At 37.2% G+C, this 23474-nt stretch overlaps 2 protein-coding genes across 2 annotated transcripts; one reads left to right on the forward strand and one right to left on the reverse strand.

Moving 5' to 3' along the window:
* Positions 1-10863: 10863 nt before the first annotated feature.
* On the forward strand, positions 10864-15065 carry LOC141720790 (monocopper oxidase-like protein SKU5). The gene is made up of 9 exons (XM_074523406.1): positions 10864-11115; positions 11672-11781; positions 11870-12140; positions 12228-12363; positions 12581-12947; positions 13575-13940; positions 14030-14108; positions 14359-14564; positions 14671-15065. Exons 1-9 carry the CDS (start codon positions 10969-10971, stop codon positions 14762-14764), a joined length of 1776 nt encoding a protein of 591 aa, XP_074379507.1. The 5' UTR covers positions 10864-10968; the 3' UTR covers positions 14765-15065.
* Positions 15066-16531: 1466 nt separating this feature from the next.
* Positions 16532-23203, reverse strand: LOC141720791 (DEAD-box ATP-dependent RNA helicase 7-like). The gene is made up of 14 exons (XM_074523407.1): positions 22559-23203; positions 22011-22145; positions 21771-21911; positions 21543-21654; positions 20680-20750; positions 20391-20545; positions 20197-20308; positions 19159-19260; positions 18983-19043; positions 18726-18894; positions 18543-18639; positions 18366-18460; positions 17165-17298; positions 16532-16918 (listed from the first exon to the last, which is right to left on the reverse strand). The coding sequence occupies exons 1-14, from the start codon at positions 23177-23179 to the stop codon at positions 16713-16715; spliced, it is 2211 nt and encodes a 736-aa protein (XP_074379508.1). The 5' UTR covers positions 23180-23203; the 3' UTR covers positions 16532-16712.
* Positions 23204-23474: the final 271 nt, after the last annotated feature.

Below are 23474 nucleotides of genomic sequence, written 5' to 3' on the forward strand. Positions count from 1 at the left end.
GTTATCCTTCAATCGTTCCTCCTGTATTCCCTAGATACAGGGCATATTAAAATACCATTTACTATTACTAGAACCATTGTCTATATACTTCTAAAAAATTTCTCCACTGATTCTTAAAGGTTGTTGCTACATTAACCCTTTCCAAATCATACTGTCAAAACTCATACTGTCCCTATTAAGGGTGAAATTCCAACCTTTATGCATTCCCCTAGGATTCATTTTAAGTTACCGATGTTCTATCCTTAATTCCACCTTTAAAAGGTACCTGCATCCTTCCATGGATAAATCAAGTCATATATCCCTGATAAGGGTGTCTTATTCAATCATTCCCACCTCGATAGTCTATACCTAACTTCATAATAGCATCCTTATTCAAATTGAGGTCAATCCATATGGCCTCCAAAAGATAACAATGGTCATCCACTTTTCTTTCTTGATTTGGTAATGATAACATGGATGTTCTGGAAGATATTGGTCATGTTCAACATGAACTTCTTTTTAATAATTCCTTATTTACTTTTGTTGTTTATCTCAACAGTCATCTCAATGTTGGGATATCTTTCATATCTGGCGTCTCCCTTTCTGGGTATCATGCCACCGGTCTTACACTTTACCTTCTTGAAGGTCACTTCCTTCACCCAATTTTCTTAATTTCTTACTTTCTTGTCTCCTCAGTCTATCCGCGTCTCATTATTTATCCTTCGAATTATCTCAAGGTTTCCTCGAATCTTCCCAACTTACAGGGGATAAAATATATGTATCTCTTATACCTTCAACCATCAATTTAACTCATGGTGAATCACTCTCATCCGGACGATTACCTACTTTTCTATTTCTATTTCTACGAGTCTTTAGGGTTTCCTCATACCCAACTCCCTTATCATTCCTCAAACTCTCTTGCCTTTATATTCCTTTCTCTTATCGTTATTTCATGAACCAACACAACATAAGCATTGATTTCAAACATCCCGTCATTCTGGATTCGTGTCTTCAGAACGAATCTTGATAACTTTTACAACTTAGATTCATAATTCATCATACTCGTCTGCCTTTGTTCTGGCTCTTAAGCTTTTACACTATCTCCATAACCTTGGGAAGTACTTTCCTGAAAACAATTGACTGAACTTAAATCAGTTTATTATAATCTCTTGCTCCGTGCCTTCCTTGGCCTTTCACCAGCGGGTGGTCTCTCTCTTAGGAGGGTAAGTGACAAAACAGTCTTTTGTGGTTCGTCAATCATTTAGAATCTCAAATGATTCATCTATTTCCTTTAGCCAGGCTCTTGCCTCGACTGGGTCAGCTTGTTCCTTGGAACTCTGAGAGCTTAGCGACTTAAAGGTCATGAAAGAATTTCCCACCGCACTGTCTCCTCAGGGTGGTGGTTGGGGATAATAGTCTAAGTTCTCTTTAGACAGGTCCATGAATTGCCGTATAGGGGTACCATCTCGGGTCTCCTGTCCTTACTCGACTTTTGTTTCCTCAGTCTAAATATTTCTTCCTACTCCCCATAATTGGGGTCATCTTACATAATTTAAATCCTCATTTTCCACTTCATCATGTTATGGGTTCCTTTTGTCTTGGTGGCAACCTCCCTGACTATCACGTTCAGGGTTTGCTCTAACTCTTATTCCTCAAACTAGCTTTCATCTAAGATTTCATCTTTAAGCTCTTAAACCTTTGGAACCCAAATTCTATAGGAATACCTCATTATTCCCTTATCATCTCTCTCGGTATTAATCTCATACCTATTTGTTGGCTCTCTGCCTTCATTCATCACTTTTACTGGCACAATATGTTCTTTTCCAATACTTCGGGCTGTATTGCTATCTCAAACAGCTTTTCGGTACCGGCTCCGGTTACCTTCACTACTATTTCCATTTTCTCAAAATCTCTTATAAACTCTCCAAAAGACATTATCATCTTGAGTCTCTCCTTTTTACTAAGGGCATCAGCCACCATATTGGCTTTCCCCGAATGATAAAGAATCTCCCAATCATAATTTTTGATTAGCTCTAACCGCCTCCTCTGGCGTATGTTGAGCTCTTTCTACGTAAGAATGTACTAGAGCTCCTATGGTTTGTGAATCTCACACTTCTCTCCATACAAGTAGTGCCTCAAATTTTTAGGGCAAAACTATTGCCACGAGCCCAAGCTCATGGGTGGGGATATTGAATTTTAAATTCCCTTAATTGTCTTGACGCAGACGCGATTATCTTGCTGTGCTATATAAGAAGCACCCTAATTCCTTATGCGAAGCATCACTTACAAATCACAAAATCTCATTTTCCATCCGGCAACGCCAACATAGGGAACGTCACCAACCTTTGCTTCGGTTCTTAAAAGTTGTTCTCGCATTTCTTTGTCCATTCGAACTTCTCAGTCTTACGAGTAAGCCGCGTTAAAGGGGCTACTATCTTTACAAACTTGAACGAACCTCTGGTAGTGACCGGCCAATCCTACCTCTGGTAGTCGACCCAACCAGGGTCATCAATTCATCAGTGGTCCTTTATCCAATCTCGTCAGGATCCTCCATGGGATCCTCCTCAGCAACTATCCCTTCTAGGACAACATCCTCAACCGCTACATCCTCAATATCAACATCATCCGGTCCTGCGTTAGGACGCTCTATTGGATCCACAATCTGATCTCCAATTAGTAATAAAACATCATCGCGTTAATGTTCCTCAACTTCAGGGTTCGGAGTCCCGCTACCATATACGATAATGAACTACGCTTCTATCGCTACATTTATAAGGGTTCCCATAAGGGTTTTAACTGTCAGTACTACGTTAGGTAGTCCGACTATGAACTTGGCAAGAGTTCTTATTATCTTAGTGAACTTATTATCTTAACGTCCCATCATCTCTGAGGTTTATAACGCTTGGCTCTGATACCATTTCTGTAACACCCCCAAATCCGGGGTCGGGGATCCGGGTTGTCACGAGTTTTATTTCCCTTAACAACACCCAATCTTAATAAATAATCAACTACTCTGTACTGTGACCCCACAATAAACACACACACCACAAGTTATAGTCTCAGAGATGAATATCCAAAAATAATCACAAGTCGTTTTATTCCACAATTATATGCCAATACACCTTAAACAGGTTTCTGAATAAATTTACATTTCTTTGCCATTATTATAATTCATAAATATACATAATCTGATACATCAAAAGTTGAAAGCCTAGCCTATTGGTAGTTCCTACCTCAGCTATGGCGGCATCAGTGCTTCTAGAAAACCGCGGAACGTCTCCTAACCTCTTGCGAATCGGGAGCTTGGTCCGGTTCATCTTGTCTATCTGATGTTGTGTGATGAAAGAAGAAAGCAAGGGTGAGCAGCAAGCCCACCAAAATAATATGTATAATGATTAACAATATATGAGCCTTCTCATAGTACTCATGAAAGTCTTGGTCAAAAGAAATGAACCAAGTTGATATCTTAATGCGATGAAGTCGCAAAATATTCAGTATATATATATACATATATACTTTTCAAAATATTGGAAGTCCTCTTCCATGCACAATATATACAAAGTCCCAGTGTATAACTGTATAAAATAAAAAAAATATCGTTGCAAGGTGATCTCATATATCTAACCTTGTCTCAACGTTTTTCTGAAAATCTTTGTCATTCATAAGACAATTATTAATTAGATATAAGTTTAAAAGATGAAGTTACAAGATACCCCAATATACTTATATCTTTCCCAAATACTACTTGAACTACCACCGTTCAAGTTATAATTAGCTTCAAAAGTTCATCACATAGATGAGACTATAAGGCAAGGTTTGAATAGATTAAATCTTTAAAATATTATCAAAATAAAATGAAGTTACGAGATACTTCATTTGATGTAAACATCATTTTGAAAACTTGACCCTGCCAACACTCAACAATCGCCCAACCGTAGCCTTTCTATCGAAGTGCTCTGGGTAGTGTTGCAGAAATTATCCAATTGGATGATGAACTCATTACGGGAGTTTGCCGCGCCAGGAAGACCACTTACGATGATCAGTCATAGTAGTACAACCCCACCATTTTCTACATGTAGAGGAGAACCTGTCGGATTTACTTGTCAACCGAACACTGAACTCCTAAGGAATGGACCGCCTTAGCGGAACTTCCAGGCCATTTGGGCCAATATAATAAGGCTGGGCCGGCGCTACTCGGCCACTTACGCCACTCCTAGTTCAGATGAAATCCATGACTCTGAAACGTAAAGCTTGTCCCCACTTTCCCCAAGTAGAAACTTGTTGATACGGCTCCACCAAGAAGTCGTATCTATTTGGAAAGGACAACTCACCGATATTTCCCAGGCGATGCCTGTTAATGGATTAACTTGTTCCAAGAATTTTACTTCCCGAGTGTTGGGTAAGTAATCAATTCATTTATCAAAACAGCAACCTTGTTGCGAATATAAAACACACCACAGAGCCGGATCCCTCAGGTTTTGAGCGAGTATTTAAATCCCCTTTGAAAGGAGGATCTTAAAAAAAATGAGTTTTGGGATCCGCTCTAACTTTTAAAAAATCATTTTGAAGACTCGCAAAACATTTTTAAGAATGTTTGGAGTGAAGCTGATTTAATGAAGTAAATCAGTCCCCAGAATATTTAGAAAATGTCTGAATATTATTATTTAAATAATATTCCCATAAAGAATAATCTTTATAAAATAATTGAAGTAGAAGTATTAAAACTTATACTTGAAATGAATAGCAAATAATCAAAGATATACTTATACGAAAATAATATCTTTATTTGAATAATCAAAAGTAAGTTTGATTATCGACACCTTATTCTTTAATACAATAAAGAATATTATTAAGTAATAAGCGGAGTCATAATACCTCGAATGAATACTATAAATAATATTCATAAAATAAAGGAGTCATACATCCTCAAATGAATATCCAAGTAATATTCAATAATAATATAAACTGAGTCATAAGCCCTTGAATGAATATTCAAATAATATTCAAATAATAAAATAAACTGAGTCATAAGCCCTCGAATGAATACTCAAATAATATTCAAATAATAAAATAAACTTAGTCTTAAGCCCTCGAATGAATACTCAAATTAATATTCAATTAAGTAAAATAAAGGTATCGAATAAACCTTATTCGATCCATAGTTTTAAAAACTATATCCATATATATATAAATATATAAATATATATATAATATACTCGGGAACATCGACTCCCGGTTTAGAAATATGTTCACCTTTTATCCCCTATACTAAGGGTATACGCAACTACTTGCTTATTTCTAGCATAGGTATTATGCAACTATAAGCATTGAAATCAACAGATAGATAACCAGATTACGAAACAGACATGCATATATACCATATCAGCATGCTCCAATATATCGCAAAATTTGCTAATAACAATCATGCACTATCACAAGATAATGCATATACATATATTTACATCACAACAACAGTATATCGGGTAGAAAACTTGCCTGAGCGACTGGGGGTTACGAATGGCTCGGGACGAGTCTGGTAACCTATAAACAACAAGTAAGTTGGAATTAAACCAAAGTCACTTGTAAATCTATACTCTAACCAACTCAGACTCTAACGCTCGTTTTGCGCTTACTGATTCTCTTAAGTCACTCGAGTACCCTCGGCTCCACCATTTTTAATAATTTAACCTTTACGAGTTTTAAGGCGATTCCTTCGCGAGTGTCTTACCAACTGCCTAACACACTTACCATAAATGTTTCATGCATTAATTAACCCTTTTTGGTCTTTAACCTATATTTCAAAGTAAGGCGAGGGAAAAAGTTTCGTTCGCGAAACGCCGTTACTTGAAACGGTCGTTTCTCCTAAACCGTGCATCGGAATCGAACGAACTACATATCAAAACGAAGCTCGTAACATGAGCTATCTAAACATGGCAGTGGTCATAATCTAGCAGGGGGTTCTCGGGTCCTAATGTTATGCACAAAAACAGTCCAAAGAAAATCGGACGTTACGACGGCTATGTTTACGCGATTACCAATGTTTAAACTACTCCAATTAACCACCAACCAACTCATAACCATCAATACAACAAAACTTCACCTAAACCATACCACATCAGTCCATAATCTCCAAGGTTTTCAACTCAAACAACCACAATCAAGACCTATGAACTATAATCAAGCTTCAATTACCAAAAACACTTCCAAATCAAACCAAACTACTAATAATCACAAGCCATGCTTCTCATTTCACAACACCAACCATTAAACTTACTAACAAATAAAGTAAAGGCTAGGGTTTGAAGTTTATACCTTCCTTGGGAGGTGTTAAGTTGCTAGGAAGCCTTAGGGAGCCTCCTACAAGCTTGATCTTTCCAAAGAAATCAAGAACACAAAGTTAGGCTTTGAAGTTTCTAAAAGTCCGATTTAAAGAACTGTAAAAATGAGGGTCTTACCATGATTATTTGGACGAGACTTGTGAACAAGAGTTGTAGGCCATCTCAATACCTTTCCAATGAGCTATAGAACACAATATTTGAGTGAGAAATGAAGGAGATACAGCAGTTTTAGTATTCTGGTTCTGTTTTGGCCGAGAGCATGAAGAACAATGCCTTGGTTTCTTTTTGATTTTGATAAAAAATGATTTGCTTGGCTTGGTTGGTTTGATTTTTGTGTTTGTTTTAGTAAATTACCTAGTTGCCCTTGATTTTGTGTGGTTAAAAAGCCACCACATCTCCTTCCTTCCCATGTCATGCTTGTGTCATCCTCATGATGTCATCCTCCCCTCCTTGTCCTCTTCTCATTGGTTGGGTGACATCATCCTCTCTAATCCCTTTGATTAACTTCCTAATTGTTTGCCTAATGACCGCTGATCTGTTATACGGTTCGCTTAACTTTCGTTTTCGTTTATCGTTTGAAGGATCATACCCGGGATCTTATTACTTAGGTTCCCTTAACCTTTCTCAATATATTATATTCCTTATATGATCCTCTCCTATAATCCTTTAATTTATATCCTTTTTATCCTGTTACCTTTTTCTCAAATCTTTCCGTATTTAGTGTATTTCCGGGAAAAATCAAAGTGTTCGGATTTGGATTCTGACGATCTTTACATACACTTATATCCCATATAAAGTACTAATAAAATCTCAGAATATCCATATCAGAACCCCTACATAGTGTGGCATGAAAAGTTTTCTCATTCAGCAAAAACACTATTCATAAGGGTTTCAAAAATTTCCCAAAAATTGGGGTTATTACATGGTCGCGTTAAGATATCAGCTTGGTTCATTTCTTCTTGACCAAGACTTTCATGTGTACTATGAGAATGCTCATATATTGTTAATTATTATACATATTATTTTGGTGGGCTTGTTGCTCACCCTTGCTTTCTTCTTTCATCACACAACATCAGATAGACAAGATGAACAGGTCCAAGCTCCCAATTCGCGAGCGGATAGGAAACGTTCTGCAGTTTCCTATAGGCGTTGATGTCGCTGTAGCTGAGGTAGGAACTACCAATAGGCTAGGCTTTCAACTCTTGATGTACCAAACTTATGTATCTTTATGAATTGTAATAATGGCAAAGAAATGTAAATTTATTCAGAAACCCTTTTAAGGTGTAATGGCATATAATTGTGGAATAAAATGACTCATGTTATTTTTTGGATATTCATCTCTGAGACTATAACTTATGGTGTGTGTGTTTATTGTGGGGTCACAGTACAGAGTAGTTGATTGTTTATTAAGATTGGGTGTTATTAAGGGAAATAGAACTCGTGACAACCCGGATTCCCGACCCCGGATTTGGGGGTGTTACAGTGATGAAAAATGGATCTTCGTGCGGATGAATAACATCCTCATAATCTTCGGTACTAAAGGTCATGGGCATGTGGGGCTTCGCCTGACCAAACTGGTAGAGGTTGTATACTTGTCTGGCATACTTTTTCTTCGTCGTCTTACTATCTCTGTCCAGTACACTAGCCCCCAAAATTGTCTTCACTTCGCCCCTTATCCCGTCTCTTCGTTCAGGCTACTCAGCTTTCGGTTCTTCCTGATTGTCCTTCGGCCCATTCTATCTCTTAGATCTTGGACGAGCTGATTGAGTTCGCCTTCTTTTATCATTCGTTCAATAAGTTTTTTGAGGTGATAACATTCATCGGTGTTATGCCCCTTATCTCTGTGGTAATCACAGTACTTGTCGGGATTCTTCTAGTGATTAGGGACTTTCATCTTAGCTGGCCGAACGAATCCAGACTTTCCCTTCACATCATGGAGAATCTTGGAGATTGGTGCGTTCAGAGGGGTGAATACATTCGAATCTTTATCTCGACGTCGTTCATCTCCATGGTTAGTTTCCTTTTTTCCTTCTTTTCTACTATCTCTTCGGTCGAACCCTGATCTTGATCTATCATATCTTTATGCTCGCTTTGACCAGTCATCCCTTTGGGAATCTTTGTAACCCCCATGCTTTCCATTATCCTCCGAATATTCTCTCCCCTCACATAGATATCATTCAGGGATTTGGGGGGGAAATCGTAAAGAGAGGAACAAAGCTTTTTACCTTTATAGGGGTCCAGCCCCGCCGTAAAGAAGCCCATCGTATTGACTTTGTCCAGATTTGTGACCATTTCAGCTTCCTCCTTCAATCGAGCCAAGTAATCCCCAAGTTCCTCATTCGCCCTCTGTCTGTAGTGGACCAAGGCCTCAGTATCCTTCTCCTTTCGGCATAGGTGTGAATAGTACTTCAAGAACTTTCTCTTCAACTGCTTATACGATCCGATGGACCTGGGTTTGAGGAACTTGTACCACATCGAAGCTGAGCCCTTCAGGTAGGTCTTAAACATTTTACAAAGCATGATGTCATTATGACCCATCCCAATCATCAGCAGCTCGTATTTTTCATGGTGGTCCTCCGGATCGCCCTTTCTATTAAACTCACTCATCTTCGGGAACTTCCTTTCCTCTCCCGGGGGAGGTCGGTACTGCTCAATCTCTTCGGTCACAATTGGTTCTCGATCAACCCTCCTGTCAACAAACATGACCTTTTCCAGAAGAGTTAGTTTGATTCGGGACTCATCCAGTTCTTCGTCTGAATCAGAGGAAAAGTATTGCTTCATTCGCTTTCTCCTGGGGTGCGAATCAGAGTCGAACTCATCTTCTTCGTCGTACCCCCTTCATTTTTTCCTTGGTTTGGTGGTTTTTACTAGCTCATCAACCTGCAATGCCTCGCGGAGTGCCTTCTCCTGTAGCTCAATTTCTTCCCTCTGAAGTTGCAGGGCCTTTAATCGCTACGCATCAGCCTCCCTTCGTTTGGCCCTGGCCTCCGCCTCTTTTTCGACCTGATCTTCTTTTGTCTTGCCCTTCTCCGCGGCTAGTTTTTCTGCACGGATCTTGAGAAGCAAAGCTTCCTCCTCGGGAGTTAGCTTGATGACTCTGTCGGCGTCCACCAAGGAGGACGTCTGCCCCCTGTCGTGAGGAGGGAAACCAGGTGATGGTAATTGTTCATGAACTGTGTTCGTCATCCTCTCAGTATCTCGTTCGTGATTCTCGTATTTCCCACGGACGGAATCAAATGTTACGCCCAGATCCTTTTGGTATGAAAAAATAGCCTTCACCCTGCCACGAACGTCCCTCGGCTGCTACCTGGAAAGGAAGAGAATGCGAAGGATTGTCCCCCCGATTCACCTCCGGTGTAAGAATAAGTGATCAGGATGTAAAGTGGGTTTTGTGAATACAAGAAGGTAGAGAAAATATGAGAGTATGTGAATGGAATTGTCTTTGTCTTACTTTCCCCGGGTTATATCCAATCTCACCATAAATGTTTGTCCGCTAAGCCTGGAGTAAAGGCGGACGTTGGAGTAGTAAAATTGGGGCGTTATGATTGAGGAGATCCCAACAGTAGGAGTGATTGGTTTCGGCATGTAAAACTGTGTGGGCTTTCGGTCTATGAACACGTTGGGCTTTCGGCCTAATAGAATAATCGTCCAATGAGCCTTCGTTTATCGGGCATTACTGGACCATAGCTAACAATATGAACAATATATTTTTAAAAAAATTAAAATAATATCTTAGACATCTGCAATTTTTCTTATTCTAGTTGACCGTGGTGACCGTGGTGGGATCGTTAGGCGCGCCTAGCGGCAAGTTGACCGCTAAAGAGAAAAAAGTGTTACTTTCCCTTTTCAATTTTTCAACCGACTGTTTATCTTTTCCTCTGGAGGGGCAGGAGTCACTGTCTAGTACCCGAATTAGACTATCCAATTTCAAATAATGTTTTTTTTTTTTAAAAAAAAAAAAAAATATATATATATATATATATATATATATATATAAGTTTAACAAGTCTGAAATTCGTTTTGTTCGAACTAGTATTTGGCAATTCAGATTTAAGTGCTCGGCTAAGCACTTGGTTGCTGGTAACAATCGATGACAACTGTTGATTACTTAAATTTTGAAGACACCCTTTAAAAGTTCTTCAATAAATCTATACACCAGCATCGTTCTTATTAAGCACATGTTTCCATTATACATATCAACTGTTCTGAAATTTTTTTATAGTATTCCTGTTCTTATTAAAAAGTAATATAGAGATAATAATTATGAAAGTATTTAAATTTCCTCGACAAAAAAAAAAAGAAGATAAAAGGGAATTTTTGGATTTACATAAATACAGTGTACAAGTGCACTTTTATATAACAAGCGGTGGAAGAAGCAAAAAATGGAAAACATATAAATTGGGGTAAAAATAATTAGCTGGTGACAGCTATAATAATTCATGACTAATATTCATCATATATATAGTATGTTTGATATTCATGGTAATGAACCAAAAATAAAGAAAAGGGTGAAAAAGACAAATAGTACACATTACAAAGTTACAAATACACCAGGCAGGCATTAACATGTACCAGTAAAATTTGTTACCACCCCTGACTGGCAAAACCCCACAAAATCAATATCTGCCTAAAAATTTCTCAACTTTCATTAATGGCGATTGTGGGATCAAATGTGTTGTTTTGTGTTAGTTTAATCATTTTTTACATGTTTGGACTATGTTTTACTGAGGATGCTTCCAGATTTTTTGATTTCGAACTCTCTTATGTCACTGCTTCTCCTCTTGGTGTCCCCCAACAGGTTCTTTATTTTTCCTACTGTATATATGAACACCGGACAATTATTTTATAAACTGTTTTGCGAGTTTATAAGTGCATAACAATTGTTCTGCTTATTGAATATGCATATATTTGAGTGTGCTTGTTTAATGTTTTATGGATTTTTTTTGTTTTTGTTAATGTCTCGGTATTGACCCAAGATGTTATATTGGTTCAGTGAGTGAGTGAGCATATACTAGAGTTATTTTCCCACTACCTAGTAGACTAGTAGTAATGATCTTTTTTCAGTGTATTTTGGGTTCAAGATTTGTTGAAGAGACGATTTATGATCTTCTTTTAGTGTCATTTGGGTTCAAGATTTGTTCAAGAGACGATTTACGTTCTTCTTTTAGTGTAATTTGCGTTTAAGATTTCTTAAAGAGACGATTTGATTGGGACACTGTCATTCTTTAATTAGGCACGATTTACGTTCTTCTTTTAGTGTAATTTGCGTTTAAGATTTCTTAAAGAGACGATTTGATTGGGACACTGTCATTCTTTAATTAGGCTTGGTAATTCTTTGCGATTTTACGTGGCAGGTCATAGCGGTTAATGGGAAGTTTCCAGGTCCTACTATTAATGTAACCACTAATGAGCATGTCATTGTGAATGTGAAAAACAAGTTGGATGAAAACGCCCTTTTAACATGGTAAGTTCTGTGGGTTTTTTTTTATGTAATTTGGACGTTTGTCTCAGGAATGTAATTTGAGGGTTTGGATATTTTATTGTGGTGTTAGGCCTGGAGTTCAAATGCGTCGCACTTCTTGGCAAGATGGGGTTCTTGGCACCAACTGTCCCATTCCGCCAGGGTGGAACTGGACCTATAATTTTCAGGTCAAGGATCAGATTGGTAGCTTCTTTTACTTCCCCTCGCTCAACTTTCAGAGAGCATCAGGTGGTTTTGGTTCTTTTGTAATTACCAATCGGAAAGTTATCTCATTGCCATTTAAAATGCCTGATGGAGATATAGTCATTTCTATTGGTGATTGGTATACTAGAAACCACACGGTTAGTAACCGCTGTTGATCTATATGTTTTTACCGTCTATCTTTCTCAATTTGATAGTATATGCCTACACTTTGTTCTTTAATACAGGCCTTGAGGACAGCCCTTGATTCGGGGAAGGAGCTGGGAATGCCAGACGGAGTCCTGATTAATGGCAAAGGACCTTATCAGTATAATGCAAGTGTACCTGATGGCATTGATTATGAAACAGTTAATGTTGATCCAGGTAATGATAAAAAGCTATATACAATTATGTAACAAGTAACATCACACGCATTATACTTTGTCTAAGGTCCTTGCCTGTTATATTCGTAAAGAGCAGTAGCTTGGACTAGCAATTTATGTTGAAGAGCAAGCAAAAACTTGTATCTGATAATATCTCTGTGTACCGATTTAATTTAAGGTTCCATTATATTAACTGCCTTTGATACCTTGTGATGTAGGTAAAACCTATCAAATTCATGTGCATAATGTTGGTGTCTCCACTTGTCTTAACTTCCGTATCCAGAACCACAACCTGCTCTTGGCTGAGACGGAGGGATATTATACACAACAAAATAATTTTACTAGCATAGATATCCATGTTGGGCAGTCCTATTCTTTTCTGGTTACCATGGATCAGAATGCAAGTAGTGATTACTACATTGTAGCGAGTCCTAGGTTTGTAAATCAAACAGTTTGGCAGAGAGTTACTGGTGTTGCTATCTTGCATTATTCAAATTCAAAAGGAAAGGCAAATGGTTCTCTTCCTGATCCTCCAAATGATTTTTATGATAAATCATATGTAGTAAACCAAGCAATATCAATCAGGTTTTTCTTGAATCTCCTTGTTTATCTCATAAATTCTTCTTGTTTATCTTTTAAGTAAAATCTTTAGTTGGTCACAGATTTCATACAGTGTCTTCTTTCCTGTTGTCACTTGTTAGCGCTTCCTGTATAAATATGTACCTATGTAGGTTTGTATGTATAATATTTATGTACATAATGTTAATCACATAAATATGTACCTATGTAGGTTTGTATGTATAATATTTATGTACATAATGTTAATCACATATGTGATTCAAGATCATTTACACAACTTGCGAATTTGTTGGATATATGTATACTGTTAAATGAGAAGAAGTTTAGTGGAAGATGAACAGCTATGCTGGTAAAGGTTGAAATCTGGCTTAACTTCGTCACAACAGTTTTGAAACTGAAAATTGATATATTTAGGAATGATTAATATAGTATATTGTAAAGGTAGGAAATGATGTTGACACTATCTTGGTGTCTTAACACCTTACAATATGGACATAATTGAGTGATACCAAAGTGAATGTCTTCCATCGTTTTAACGATTAAAAAACCTAGGGGTATTGTACCAATTTCATTTATTCATGACTCCAAGAGGTATGATCATTGCTTGATTTGTTGAATTATCCTGTTTCTCAGGCAGAATGGCTCAGCAAGTGGTGCTCGCCCTAACCCACAGGGATCTTTCCACTATGGTCAAATCAACGTGACTGATACAATTGTCTTAAAGAGTGTTCCTCCGACTATGATTAATGGGAAGCTAAGAGCTACACTAAATGGCATTTCATTCGTCAATCCTGATACACCCATCAGGCTTGCAGACAATTACAATGTCAAGGGGGATTATAAGCTTGACTTCCCCCGTAGACCACTCAACGGACCACCTCGATTAGCCAGATCTGTCATTAATGCTACATACAAAGGATTTGTACAAATTGTGTTGCAGAACAATGATACAGTAGTTCAGAGCTTTCACATGGATGGCTATTCATTTTTTGTAGTTGGGTATGTTTTCTTGTTTTGTGCAACCATTTATGAATACATTTGAAACTATAGTATAATGTGTTAATGTTGGATAACCCGTCTGACTATAGGATGGCTTATGGAGAATGGACTGAAACTAGCAACGGATCATATAATAAGTGGGATGCTATAGCTCGCTCCACTACACAGGTTTTCATTTAATTAACTTGCATTTCTAATACAGTTATACAATGTTCTCAAAACTGACATTTAATTTTACACTATGTTTTTAAAAGTGTTGTCAGACTTGTTGCTGGCATGATTTCTCAAGTTAACCTCTTCTACTAATATGCATTTAATAAACGTCAAAAATGGTATTTTTCGTAAGCTGCTTTTGTCTTGTAACAAAACTGAAATAAGCATAGAATAATGTAATTTTCAAATATGTTTTGGCGCAAAGGTATTTCCTGGAGGATGGACAGCGATATTAGTATCCCTAGACAATGTTGGAGTATGGAACCTTAGAGCTGAGAACCTGGACAGATGGTACTTGGGCCAAGAAACATATATGCGAGTTATAAATCCTGAAGCTGATCCAAGCAACAAAACAGAATTCCCCATGCCTGATAATGCTCTCTTTTGTGGTGCTCTTTCAAACCTGCAAAAGTATGATATTACGTTCGTCTCTCTTTCTCTTCCTCTTCTGCTATTTATCTATACTATCTGGTTGGTATGAATTTAGAAGTAAAATTTTTCTTATGCTAAATTCTAGGCCGCAGAAGTCCTCATCAGCAGCTGGAAATTCAAAATTGTCTCATCTGCTGCTTCTGGCGATATTATCTTTTCTCATACTCATGTGTCTATGAAGATCTTCATCGGAATGGCGAGGCATCTGCACATGGTTGTTCCTAACAAAGAAGATAGTTTTACAAGTGACATGTTATTCTGGTGCTGGTCTGGTGGGTTCCCTATGCATCCATTCAGTGCGAGTGTCCAAATCAACATTGCAGCAATACTTTATATTAAGGATAATTAAATTCATGTCCATTGCAAAGGTGGTATACTTGTAGGAAAGATTGACAAGATTAACATTATTATTCATTCCTCCCCTTAACATTAGTAATTTACTTATTTTGTGTGTATCATTATTTTATTTGTTTTAACTAATTTGAATTGATTCTGACAATTTAGTTCTACCACGTTTAACGGAAATTTACTAACCTTAATGTTTCTGGTTCAATCAGCATTTAATTGACCGATATCATTTCATGATCTGAACTATCATCTAATCATTGAATTCAATGAGAGCTTGGATCCAAACAAGTAGATTGGAATGCTGCATTAATGTAGTGCGCCAAACACCTCGTTAAATTAACAAAGAAACAAAAACGAGACAACAATTACATACACAAAACTTCATAATTACTGGCTTCAAAGAAATTTTTATTTATTTATCTTTGTATCATATTTATTTCAAATTTAATAAAATATACAAAATGTAGTAGTAAAATATACTGTAAAAGAGAGGGGATGTTGGCAAGTTCCCTGGGCAATTTTCTGTAAAAAATAACCAATATATATACCAAAATGCTTAAACCGGTAAATTAGAGTCAGACATTCAATGATACTATTGCTGTCATTACCTCTGGGGAAGCTAGGCATACCTTGTGGACACTGGGTGATGAGGCATGCCTTGGTGGTGGTACTGGTGGAGTTAAGGCATCGTGGACCTTAATGTTCACTGTTGATGTGGATTTTCCAGTTTGACGTGTTTGTGGCTGCTTCAACAGTGGTGATTTCGTGTTATTCACTGAAGATGGCGTCCTTATTTTGTATAACTCACACAAGAAAGAGGCCAGAAATGCCCCAGTTCCAATTAATGTTGGTATTTATCATCAAATCGTCAAGTATAATGAGAGCTTGGTTTCAATCACAGGATCCAAACAGGTAACTCTCGGATAGAGTATTAGAACGGAAAGATCCATTAGATAATGAACTAGTGGTTCGGGGTTGAAAGAATTTGTTTAGATTCTCAGAAATTATGAATGTCTTGTTTAAAACACAATAATCTAATCTGTAAGAAGAAATTTTCATATTGTTTGAATCTTAAAAAGTAAGCGACTCAAAACCAATATCAACTACAACCTTCTTAAAAAACATTGATAGTTCTGTTGAAAGATTAAGGAAATGATATTATTGTGGTTTTTTTATTTTAAATTACAGAAACTTTCATGGCATGTTGGTACCTAACATCATAGGCTGTTATCTTGACCCTTTTATATTTTGTTTATTTACTTGTAGGAAGTTCCATTGTCGGAGATAGAAGTCCTTGCCAAGCATTTGCATTAGGAGTTGGTGGTCCGTAAGGATGACCGACTATACAGGGAGGGTGCACTTGGGAATTGGGATCTAATAGATTCTGTTTAGTTGCAAAAATGAACTGATGTAAACCTTTATACGGTAAGGCCACTGAATAGACAGTGCAATTAGGTATTAAACCATATCGTGATTACAAAACCCAGATAGCAAAACAAATCATCACATGCATAAGTATTATCGTATATCAGAAAAAAAAGAGGTAATATTTTGGCTGACATTGTTGTTTAGCTCCTAAAATTAATGGCACTACTTCATAATATTAAACACAGCTTAATTAAATAATATTCAACAAATAAAGTTGTCTAAAGAAGCATTCTAGCTCCAAAAATTGCTTGATGAATGATATACTTTTCTTCATTATCACAAAATTTATATGCCCCTGGCATGACTAAAACCTGCTACAACCCCTGGTACTGTAGGACTAAAACAGACATTTCACCATCTGTTTCTACCACCACCTCTCCCTCCTGAAAATCTGTCATTTCTTCGATCATTAAACCCGCCACCTCTTCCCCCTGAAAATCTACCACCATAACCACCACGGCCAACTCCAAATCTCCCTCTGGACTGCTGCTCCTTCTCTTGCAACTCTGGCAACTCTTTCACCACCGTCAAACTCACACCAGCTGCATTTTCCTGACCTGCAACAACTCAAAAATTACGGGATAAATTATTAAATGAGTAAAGATAGACATGCAGATGATCCAACAGTTCTATAGTTCCATGTTAATTTGGGTATGGTCGATGCAAGCTAAAAGGGATACAGGTATAAGGTACATACTTTAAAATGAAAACTCATATTTAAGTAACAATTTCTAGATCCCACAAAAAAGAGCAACAATATCTAGAGATGCCCTGGCTAAAGTGAGCAAATGTCAGTAACATACCGGAAAGAAATGTGTCCAAATCTGCTGCAGACACATCAAATACTGCTCCCTTCCCATCAGCTGTAAGAGCAAGGCCCTTAACAGTTTCTACTTTCTCCTCTGGTAAGAACCTCCTCAAGATACTAAAAGCAACACTGGAGCATCAAACAAGGGACATTTAGTTAGAAGTTAGAACTTACAGAGTTTATTACTGTGACCACTACATATTCAAATAGCCAGAAGATAAATTGTGCAATGAAGGTATTGAAGGATATCATGCCAGATTAAATGCGAATACAACAGGCAAGCAATAACAACCAACATTCTTCATAGAGGCACTGCTAAAGATGCCATCTTAACAATAAGATCAAAAGAACATGGTATAAGATCAAAGAACAAAGATAGTATACTTCCCATCCTGTAAGTCTGTCATGTCAACCCATAGAACAGGACATATATACAACTAAACTTGGGATAGATCAAATTTTCAGTCAAACGAATAAGATATTTTTTTTACGACATTTTCCTACAAGGTATGATTTTAAGGTACAATGCATGAAAAATTTATCGATCTACATAATTGAGGTGGATACTAAAAAATAAGAGACGTCATTGTCTAAAGGCGCAAAGCAAGCTTTCTCATCTTCTCCATAACAATCCCCATTAAACATACAATAGCGGCCTAGCAAATCATCAGAGCACATTCCATGTTGAGTATGGAATGCCTTAAACACAACCCAAATGATTGAAGATCAAACCACGGAACTAATTACTTGATCAAAAGTTAAGCCCGTGCACGTATGAAGAAACTTCATTGGAAATCATTCATTGAACACAATTTTAGATTAGTAGACTACATGATAAATAAGAATCACCTACAGAGACCAACTAGCTATTTTGGGGAAGTCATAGTTTTTAGCAAGTCAAAAGACTATCAATAATAATAAAAAAGCCACCCCCTACTAATAAGGATTCTGTGAAAGCTAGTGGCAAGGCTCCTCTCCATCAATCCCAAATGACAAAAGGTCATAGGTTGAAACCTTCATTCCCTTCGTGCGTGCTAGAAAATCTAAAGTAATAAAAATGTCGCAAACCTCAAAAAACTAGAAGAGATAGTCAACCCGAACCAGTCCATGATTAATGTTGTTGCATAGAAGTGCACTCATTCTCATTAAAGGTATTAAATATTATAACATAAATGGAGGTGTAGAAAGACACTCACGATGGCGTGTAAATGGGTCTTCCAGCCTCAAGAAGTAATGTTGTGAAGTTCTCCATAGAAGTAAGAAGTGACCTGCTCTTAATCTCTGTATAACCCTGTACCGATCAAGTCAACACAGCTATTAATCTGTGTCACAGTTCCAAAATATTTAACTTATAATCAAATAACAGAACTCACAGTGGTTTTGGCAAGTGCCTTTGCCAGCAGTTCTACTGGTGTCAGTCCAGATGTACTCATTAGCTCCTCCGCAGCAGATTTGAAGACTGGAATTACACTGCAGACATTTGTTGTGTAATTTATTTTGTTGTGGAAGAATAGAGGAGAATTGATAACTCGTGGAAAGAAAATACATAAAAATACCTATCAGAGATTTCAGAGATTGTTTCTACAGCTTCTAAGCCAGCAGCTTTAGCAATATCAGCCGGCTGAGGAGCAACCATATGTTCGAACTTCACCCCAGATTCTCTCTCTATCCTGGAAAAGTTTGACCTTCTTGGATCATAAAGCATAACAGCAACACCCGTTTTTCCTATAAAAGATATAAAAACAGTGATGAAACACAAAACAAAATTGGACAAGGAAAAGACACATTCCATTATCACACGTCAAAGATTTACCTGCTCTCCCCGTCCGTCCAGATCGATGAATATATGCTTCTACATCACGAGGTGGTTCACACTAGAGCATAGAGAGTACACCATAAATCACATACACAAATACACTGAAAGAGAGGGAGGGAGGGAGGGAGGGAGGGAGGGAGGGAGGGAGGGAGGCAGAGAGATAGATGACAAACCTGAATAATCAACTGCACATCGTTGATATCTAGCCCCCGTGCTGCCACATTCGTTGCCACCAACGTCATAAATTTGCCTGATCTAAATCCAGCAAGTGTAACCTAACAAAAACATGCATAACTTAGAGCGTAGCTGAACATACCGCTGTCATTAATTTTACAGGAATGACTTTTACAGTGGATTTGATAGTAAAAAAACGTTAGTTAATATAACTATAAGAAAATGATTTCCATCTCATGAGGTTCATGTATATAACATAAATTTAGAACCCAGGGACATGAATGTTGAACGAACTTCGGAACATTACCTCAGAACTGAAAATATATAGATGATAAGATTATAATTTAGTTCCAACATTGAAAATCAAACATTTAGCCTAGCAAAGATGCATTATATATTTATAATTCTTCGTTTAGTTATAATCCCTTAAAAAACGTTCTCAGTCGATGCTTAGCCCTGGCATAATTGACAGCGTCTAAAATTAGCTAATCAAACACAAACTCAATAAATTTACAACTATTATTCGCTCTCCATAACCTGCGTTCATTACATTTTTTGGCAAATGCAACATTTGAAGACCTGTCTCATCTAAAGCATCTTCAAAAATTACTGTTGAGTATGTTCTTGTGCACTTGAATATATTTGAATTATACTTGCATTGTTAAAGAACTATAGATATAGATATTAAAAAACTAGTCATAGTTTCTCAGGTAAATAATATAAAGCTATTAGTGGAAATTAGTCTAATGAGACAACTGAAAGCTATTTGCAGGAATTGTTTTTTAGAAAAAAATGGATAGTAATATAAATTTCGTTTTTCACAGAGAGAAAACTGGATGAGGAGCTTAGCGTAGGCAATAGAGAGCCTTCAGTTGTGGCGAAGAACTGTAAATATTTTCTTAACACATGACTTCTTTACTGCCGAAGGTAACATGACAAAAAAGGAGACACTATTAATAAGAACAATCATAAAAAAAAAAAAAAAAAATTTAACCACAAATCCAAAAAAAACTTTGCATATTAACTTTATAGTGTACCTCGCGTGTGGCCTGTTGTATGTCCCCATGCAAAGCACGTGCTCCAGGCAAAATACCAGCTAATTGAGAAGCAGAATCTTTGGTCTCGGTAAAGATTATTGAACGTCCCCCACTGAAATAGAAGATACTGGGAGATAAGCAAATGAGAGATGTATCATGATTCATGCACATGTTCCATATTATATAATATTAACCTGCTATAACAGCGAATAATATCTGGAATAAGTTGTGCTCTTGCTGAACTAGAGCAGGGAATAACAATATGTCTGACATTTGTACTAGCCTTCATTTTCTCATTTCCAACCAGATCTGCAGTCTTCTTATCTGGCTTTAGAAACCTGGAAGCAATCTAATAATAAAAAATGACGTCAGATCTAAGCATAAGAGGGTCCTTGAGGAAATATGTGGCAGTTAAAGTAATAATAAAAAGAGGTTCTAAACATGGCTAGAAATTTTAAAATAAGTTATCAGTTGAAAATAAACCTGCTTCACCCAAATCGGCAAGGTTGCGCTGAATAATAGAGTTTGAACTTTGCTTGCATCTTCAACTTTACCTTCATAGTTTAATGAAGAAAACTAAGAAACATCATTAACAGTTCTTAAGTACTAAACTAAAGATATCCTCTCAGGTAGTTTTCCTGATGTTACATTACATTTTAATACAAATTTGAAAAGGTAAAATTTATAAATACAAAGCGGACCCCTGTATTCACAAAAATAACCCTACTTCATAATAGGATATAATAGGGCTGTAAACGAACCGAGTCGAGTTTTTCCTTAACGAGTTGGAGTTCGAGTTTTTTTTTTAACGAGTCGAGTCGGGTTCGAAAAGTTTAACGATCAGACTTTAATGTTCGAACTCGATTTCGCTAACAACCGAGTCAAGTTCGAGTTGTTCACGAACTTTTCGAGCCGAGTCGAACTCGAGTCGAGTTCGAGTTGGTCATTAATTTTTTAACTCTTTTTTTGGTCTTTTCACATGAGCATATAGAAGTTGTCCCAGATAATGCTTTATTGTAAGAAAATATTTGAAGTCTCAAAGATGAAACTCCATTAGACTACCACTTAAGATTTAGAATAGAGCATGCTCATGTATATATTTAGATTTTTTATGCATATTGCTTATCGAGCCGAGTTCGAGTCGAGTCAATCTCGAGTCGAGTTCGAGTCGACCACTTGTAAAACTCGGATCGACTTGATAAGCTTAACGAACATTCTTTCTTGTTCGAACTCGAGCTCGATTACTTAACGAGTCGAGTCGAGCCTAATAATCAGCTCGGTTCGTTTACAGCCCTAGGATATAATCTTTTTTACCAAAACATTTGCACAAGTATATTATAATTTACCTAGAATAAGCTCAACATCATCAACAAAACCCATCTTCAGCATTTCATCAGCTTCATCAAGGACACGAAACTTCAAAGAGCTAAAATCAAGGTTTCCTCGTTCAATATGATCCTAAAGCAAAATTTCAACAAAAAGCAGTTAGTTCCAAGAGCACAAGGTATTATAAACTGATATCTACCTTACATGCAAAATTTTTAAATTGATCTTATATTTTAGTAACAAGGTACCTTGACACGACCCGGAGTTCCCACAACTATATCAACCCCTCTTTTCAGCTGCATATGCTGAGACTGGTAAGGAGCTCCTCCATACAAACAGCATGAATTTAGGCCCAAAGATCCACCATAGGTTTCAAAATCCACAGCCACCTTACATTTAGAAAAAAAGGTCAATCTAAAAACCAAATTATATAAAGTTATACTTTCACTCCAGTAAAAGTTCTTTAAAATAGGATCCTCGGATAATACCTGCGTTGCCAGCTCCCTGGTAGGTAATAGCACAAGAACACTTGGTGACCTCCCGTAACCAGTCTTTCGTGATCCTTTAAATACTCCATTTGTTAAAGACTCCAATATGGGTAACACAAATGCTAAAGTTTTACCCTACAAAATCCAATAAATCAGACAGCTTTTTCAGTAAAATCAATATTAAGTCAATCGAACTATCATCTAATATCCCTCACAAAATTACTCAAGTTATAGAGCAAGGTGGCACCTTTTAAAAATCTAGCAAATAAAAACAGTTTGGTGTTCTATTAAACCCTCGTGCAATGGCCATATGTGTTGTAGGTAAGCAATATGCATTTACCTAGACAGTTTTCTTAGGGCTCCTATACACTTGGCATTTCATGTTCCTCAAAACTTATTTTTAAAGAAATTTAAGAGCATCCAACTTTCTAAAAACTTGAATGCAATGTATCCACACTAAAGTTATCAACCATTTTAAATGACATTGGAACACAGCTATAACTCAATCAATTATTAAAAAAACACAGTAATTCATTCATTATCAATACCTGACCGGTTCGAGCTCTCCCAACCAAATCAGAACCTTCAAGAATAATATTAAACGTCATGGCCTGTATCGGAAACAACGCCTCAATCCCCTTAGACTTCAACTTATTCCTCAACGGCTCCGAAATCCTAAAATTTGAAACAGCATTAGGATTCTCCTCAACTTCCTCCTTTTCCTCTTCTTCCATCAACTTTATCTTCTTACTCTTCTTCTCCTTCAAATTCACCGGTTCGCCTCGCTCCGAGCTCGTTTCGCTCCTTTCCTCTTCGTCTTCCGATAACTTCCGCTTCTTCTCCTTGTTCTTACTCTTCTTCTCCGAATCAATGGCATAAAACTCGTCAGAATCAGATAAAGTTCTCTTCTTTTTCTCGACCGAAGAGTCGAGATTGATTAATTTCTTCATCTTCTTCTGTTTTTTCTCGGGAGAGATATTATTGGAGAGAGAGATAGATGGCATGGTGATGGAGAGATATAGAAAGTTGAATGTGTGTACAGAATAAGGGGGGTATTGTAATCTCCTGCAGCTGCAAGCGAAGAATGTGGCAGTGAAAGTGGGGGGGCTTGAGCTAGCAGGAGAGAAAGAGAGAGAATGGGGTTTAGGGTTTTGTGATTTTATACTCATTTTCCGTTGGATGGTTTTAGCCCTGCCTTTGGACTCGAATATTTTTTGAAGAAAATTAAACTTTCAATACTAAAAACTCCGCGTCATACATAAAATTAAAATTGACAAATAAACTTAGCTCACAACCGGAATGCCCTGTTAGCTAATCTTCTAATATATCTTATTATTACTCTAAAAGCAAGTCTCAATAATATGGCGAAATCAATTCATCGTTTATATTGTTAGTAGTAAATCAGACTCCCACACAGAGCTGGCCACTTGTGCGGTCCGTGCGTGCCGGGCCGGGCCGCACACG

Source organism: Apium graveolens, chromosome 4 (assembly GCF_009905375.1).
Source record: "Apium graveolens cultivar Ventura chromosome 4, ASM990537v1, whole genome shotgun sequence".
NCBI classification, from domain to species: domain Eukaryota; kingdom Viridiplantae; phylum Streptophyta; class Magnoliopsida; order Apiales; family Apiaceae; genus Apium; species Apium graveolens.

Bases quoted from the DNA above. Each gene is read 5' to 3' on its own strand.
- LOC141720790 (XM_074523406.1), top strand. From the start codon at position 10,969: ATGGCGATTGTGGGATCAAATGTGTTGTTTTGTGTTAGTTTAATCATT. The intron at 11,116-11,671 runs GTTCTTTATTTT...TTTACGTGGCAG, and splicing joins CTCTTGGTGTCCCCCAACAG to GTCATAGCGGTTAATGGGAA. The intron at 14,565-14,670 runs GTATGATATTAC...GCTAAATTCTAG, and splicing joins GCTCTTTCAAACCTGCAAAA to GCCGCAGAAGTCCTCATCAG.
- LOC141720791 (XM_074523407.1), bottom strand. From the start codon at position 23,179: ATGAGTATAAAATCACAAAACCCTAAACCCCATTCTCTCTCTTTCTCT. The intron at 20,309-20,390 runs GTTAATATTATA...CTTCTATTTCAG, and splicing joins ATTATTCGCTGTTATAGCAG to TGGGGGACGTTCAATAATCT. The intron at 17,299-18,365 runs GTGAGTGTCTTT...TTGATGCTCCAG, and splicing joins AGACCCATTTACACGCCATC to TGTTGCTTTTAGTATCTTGA.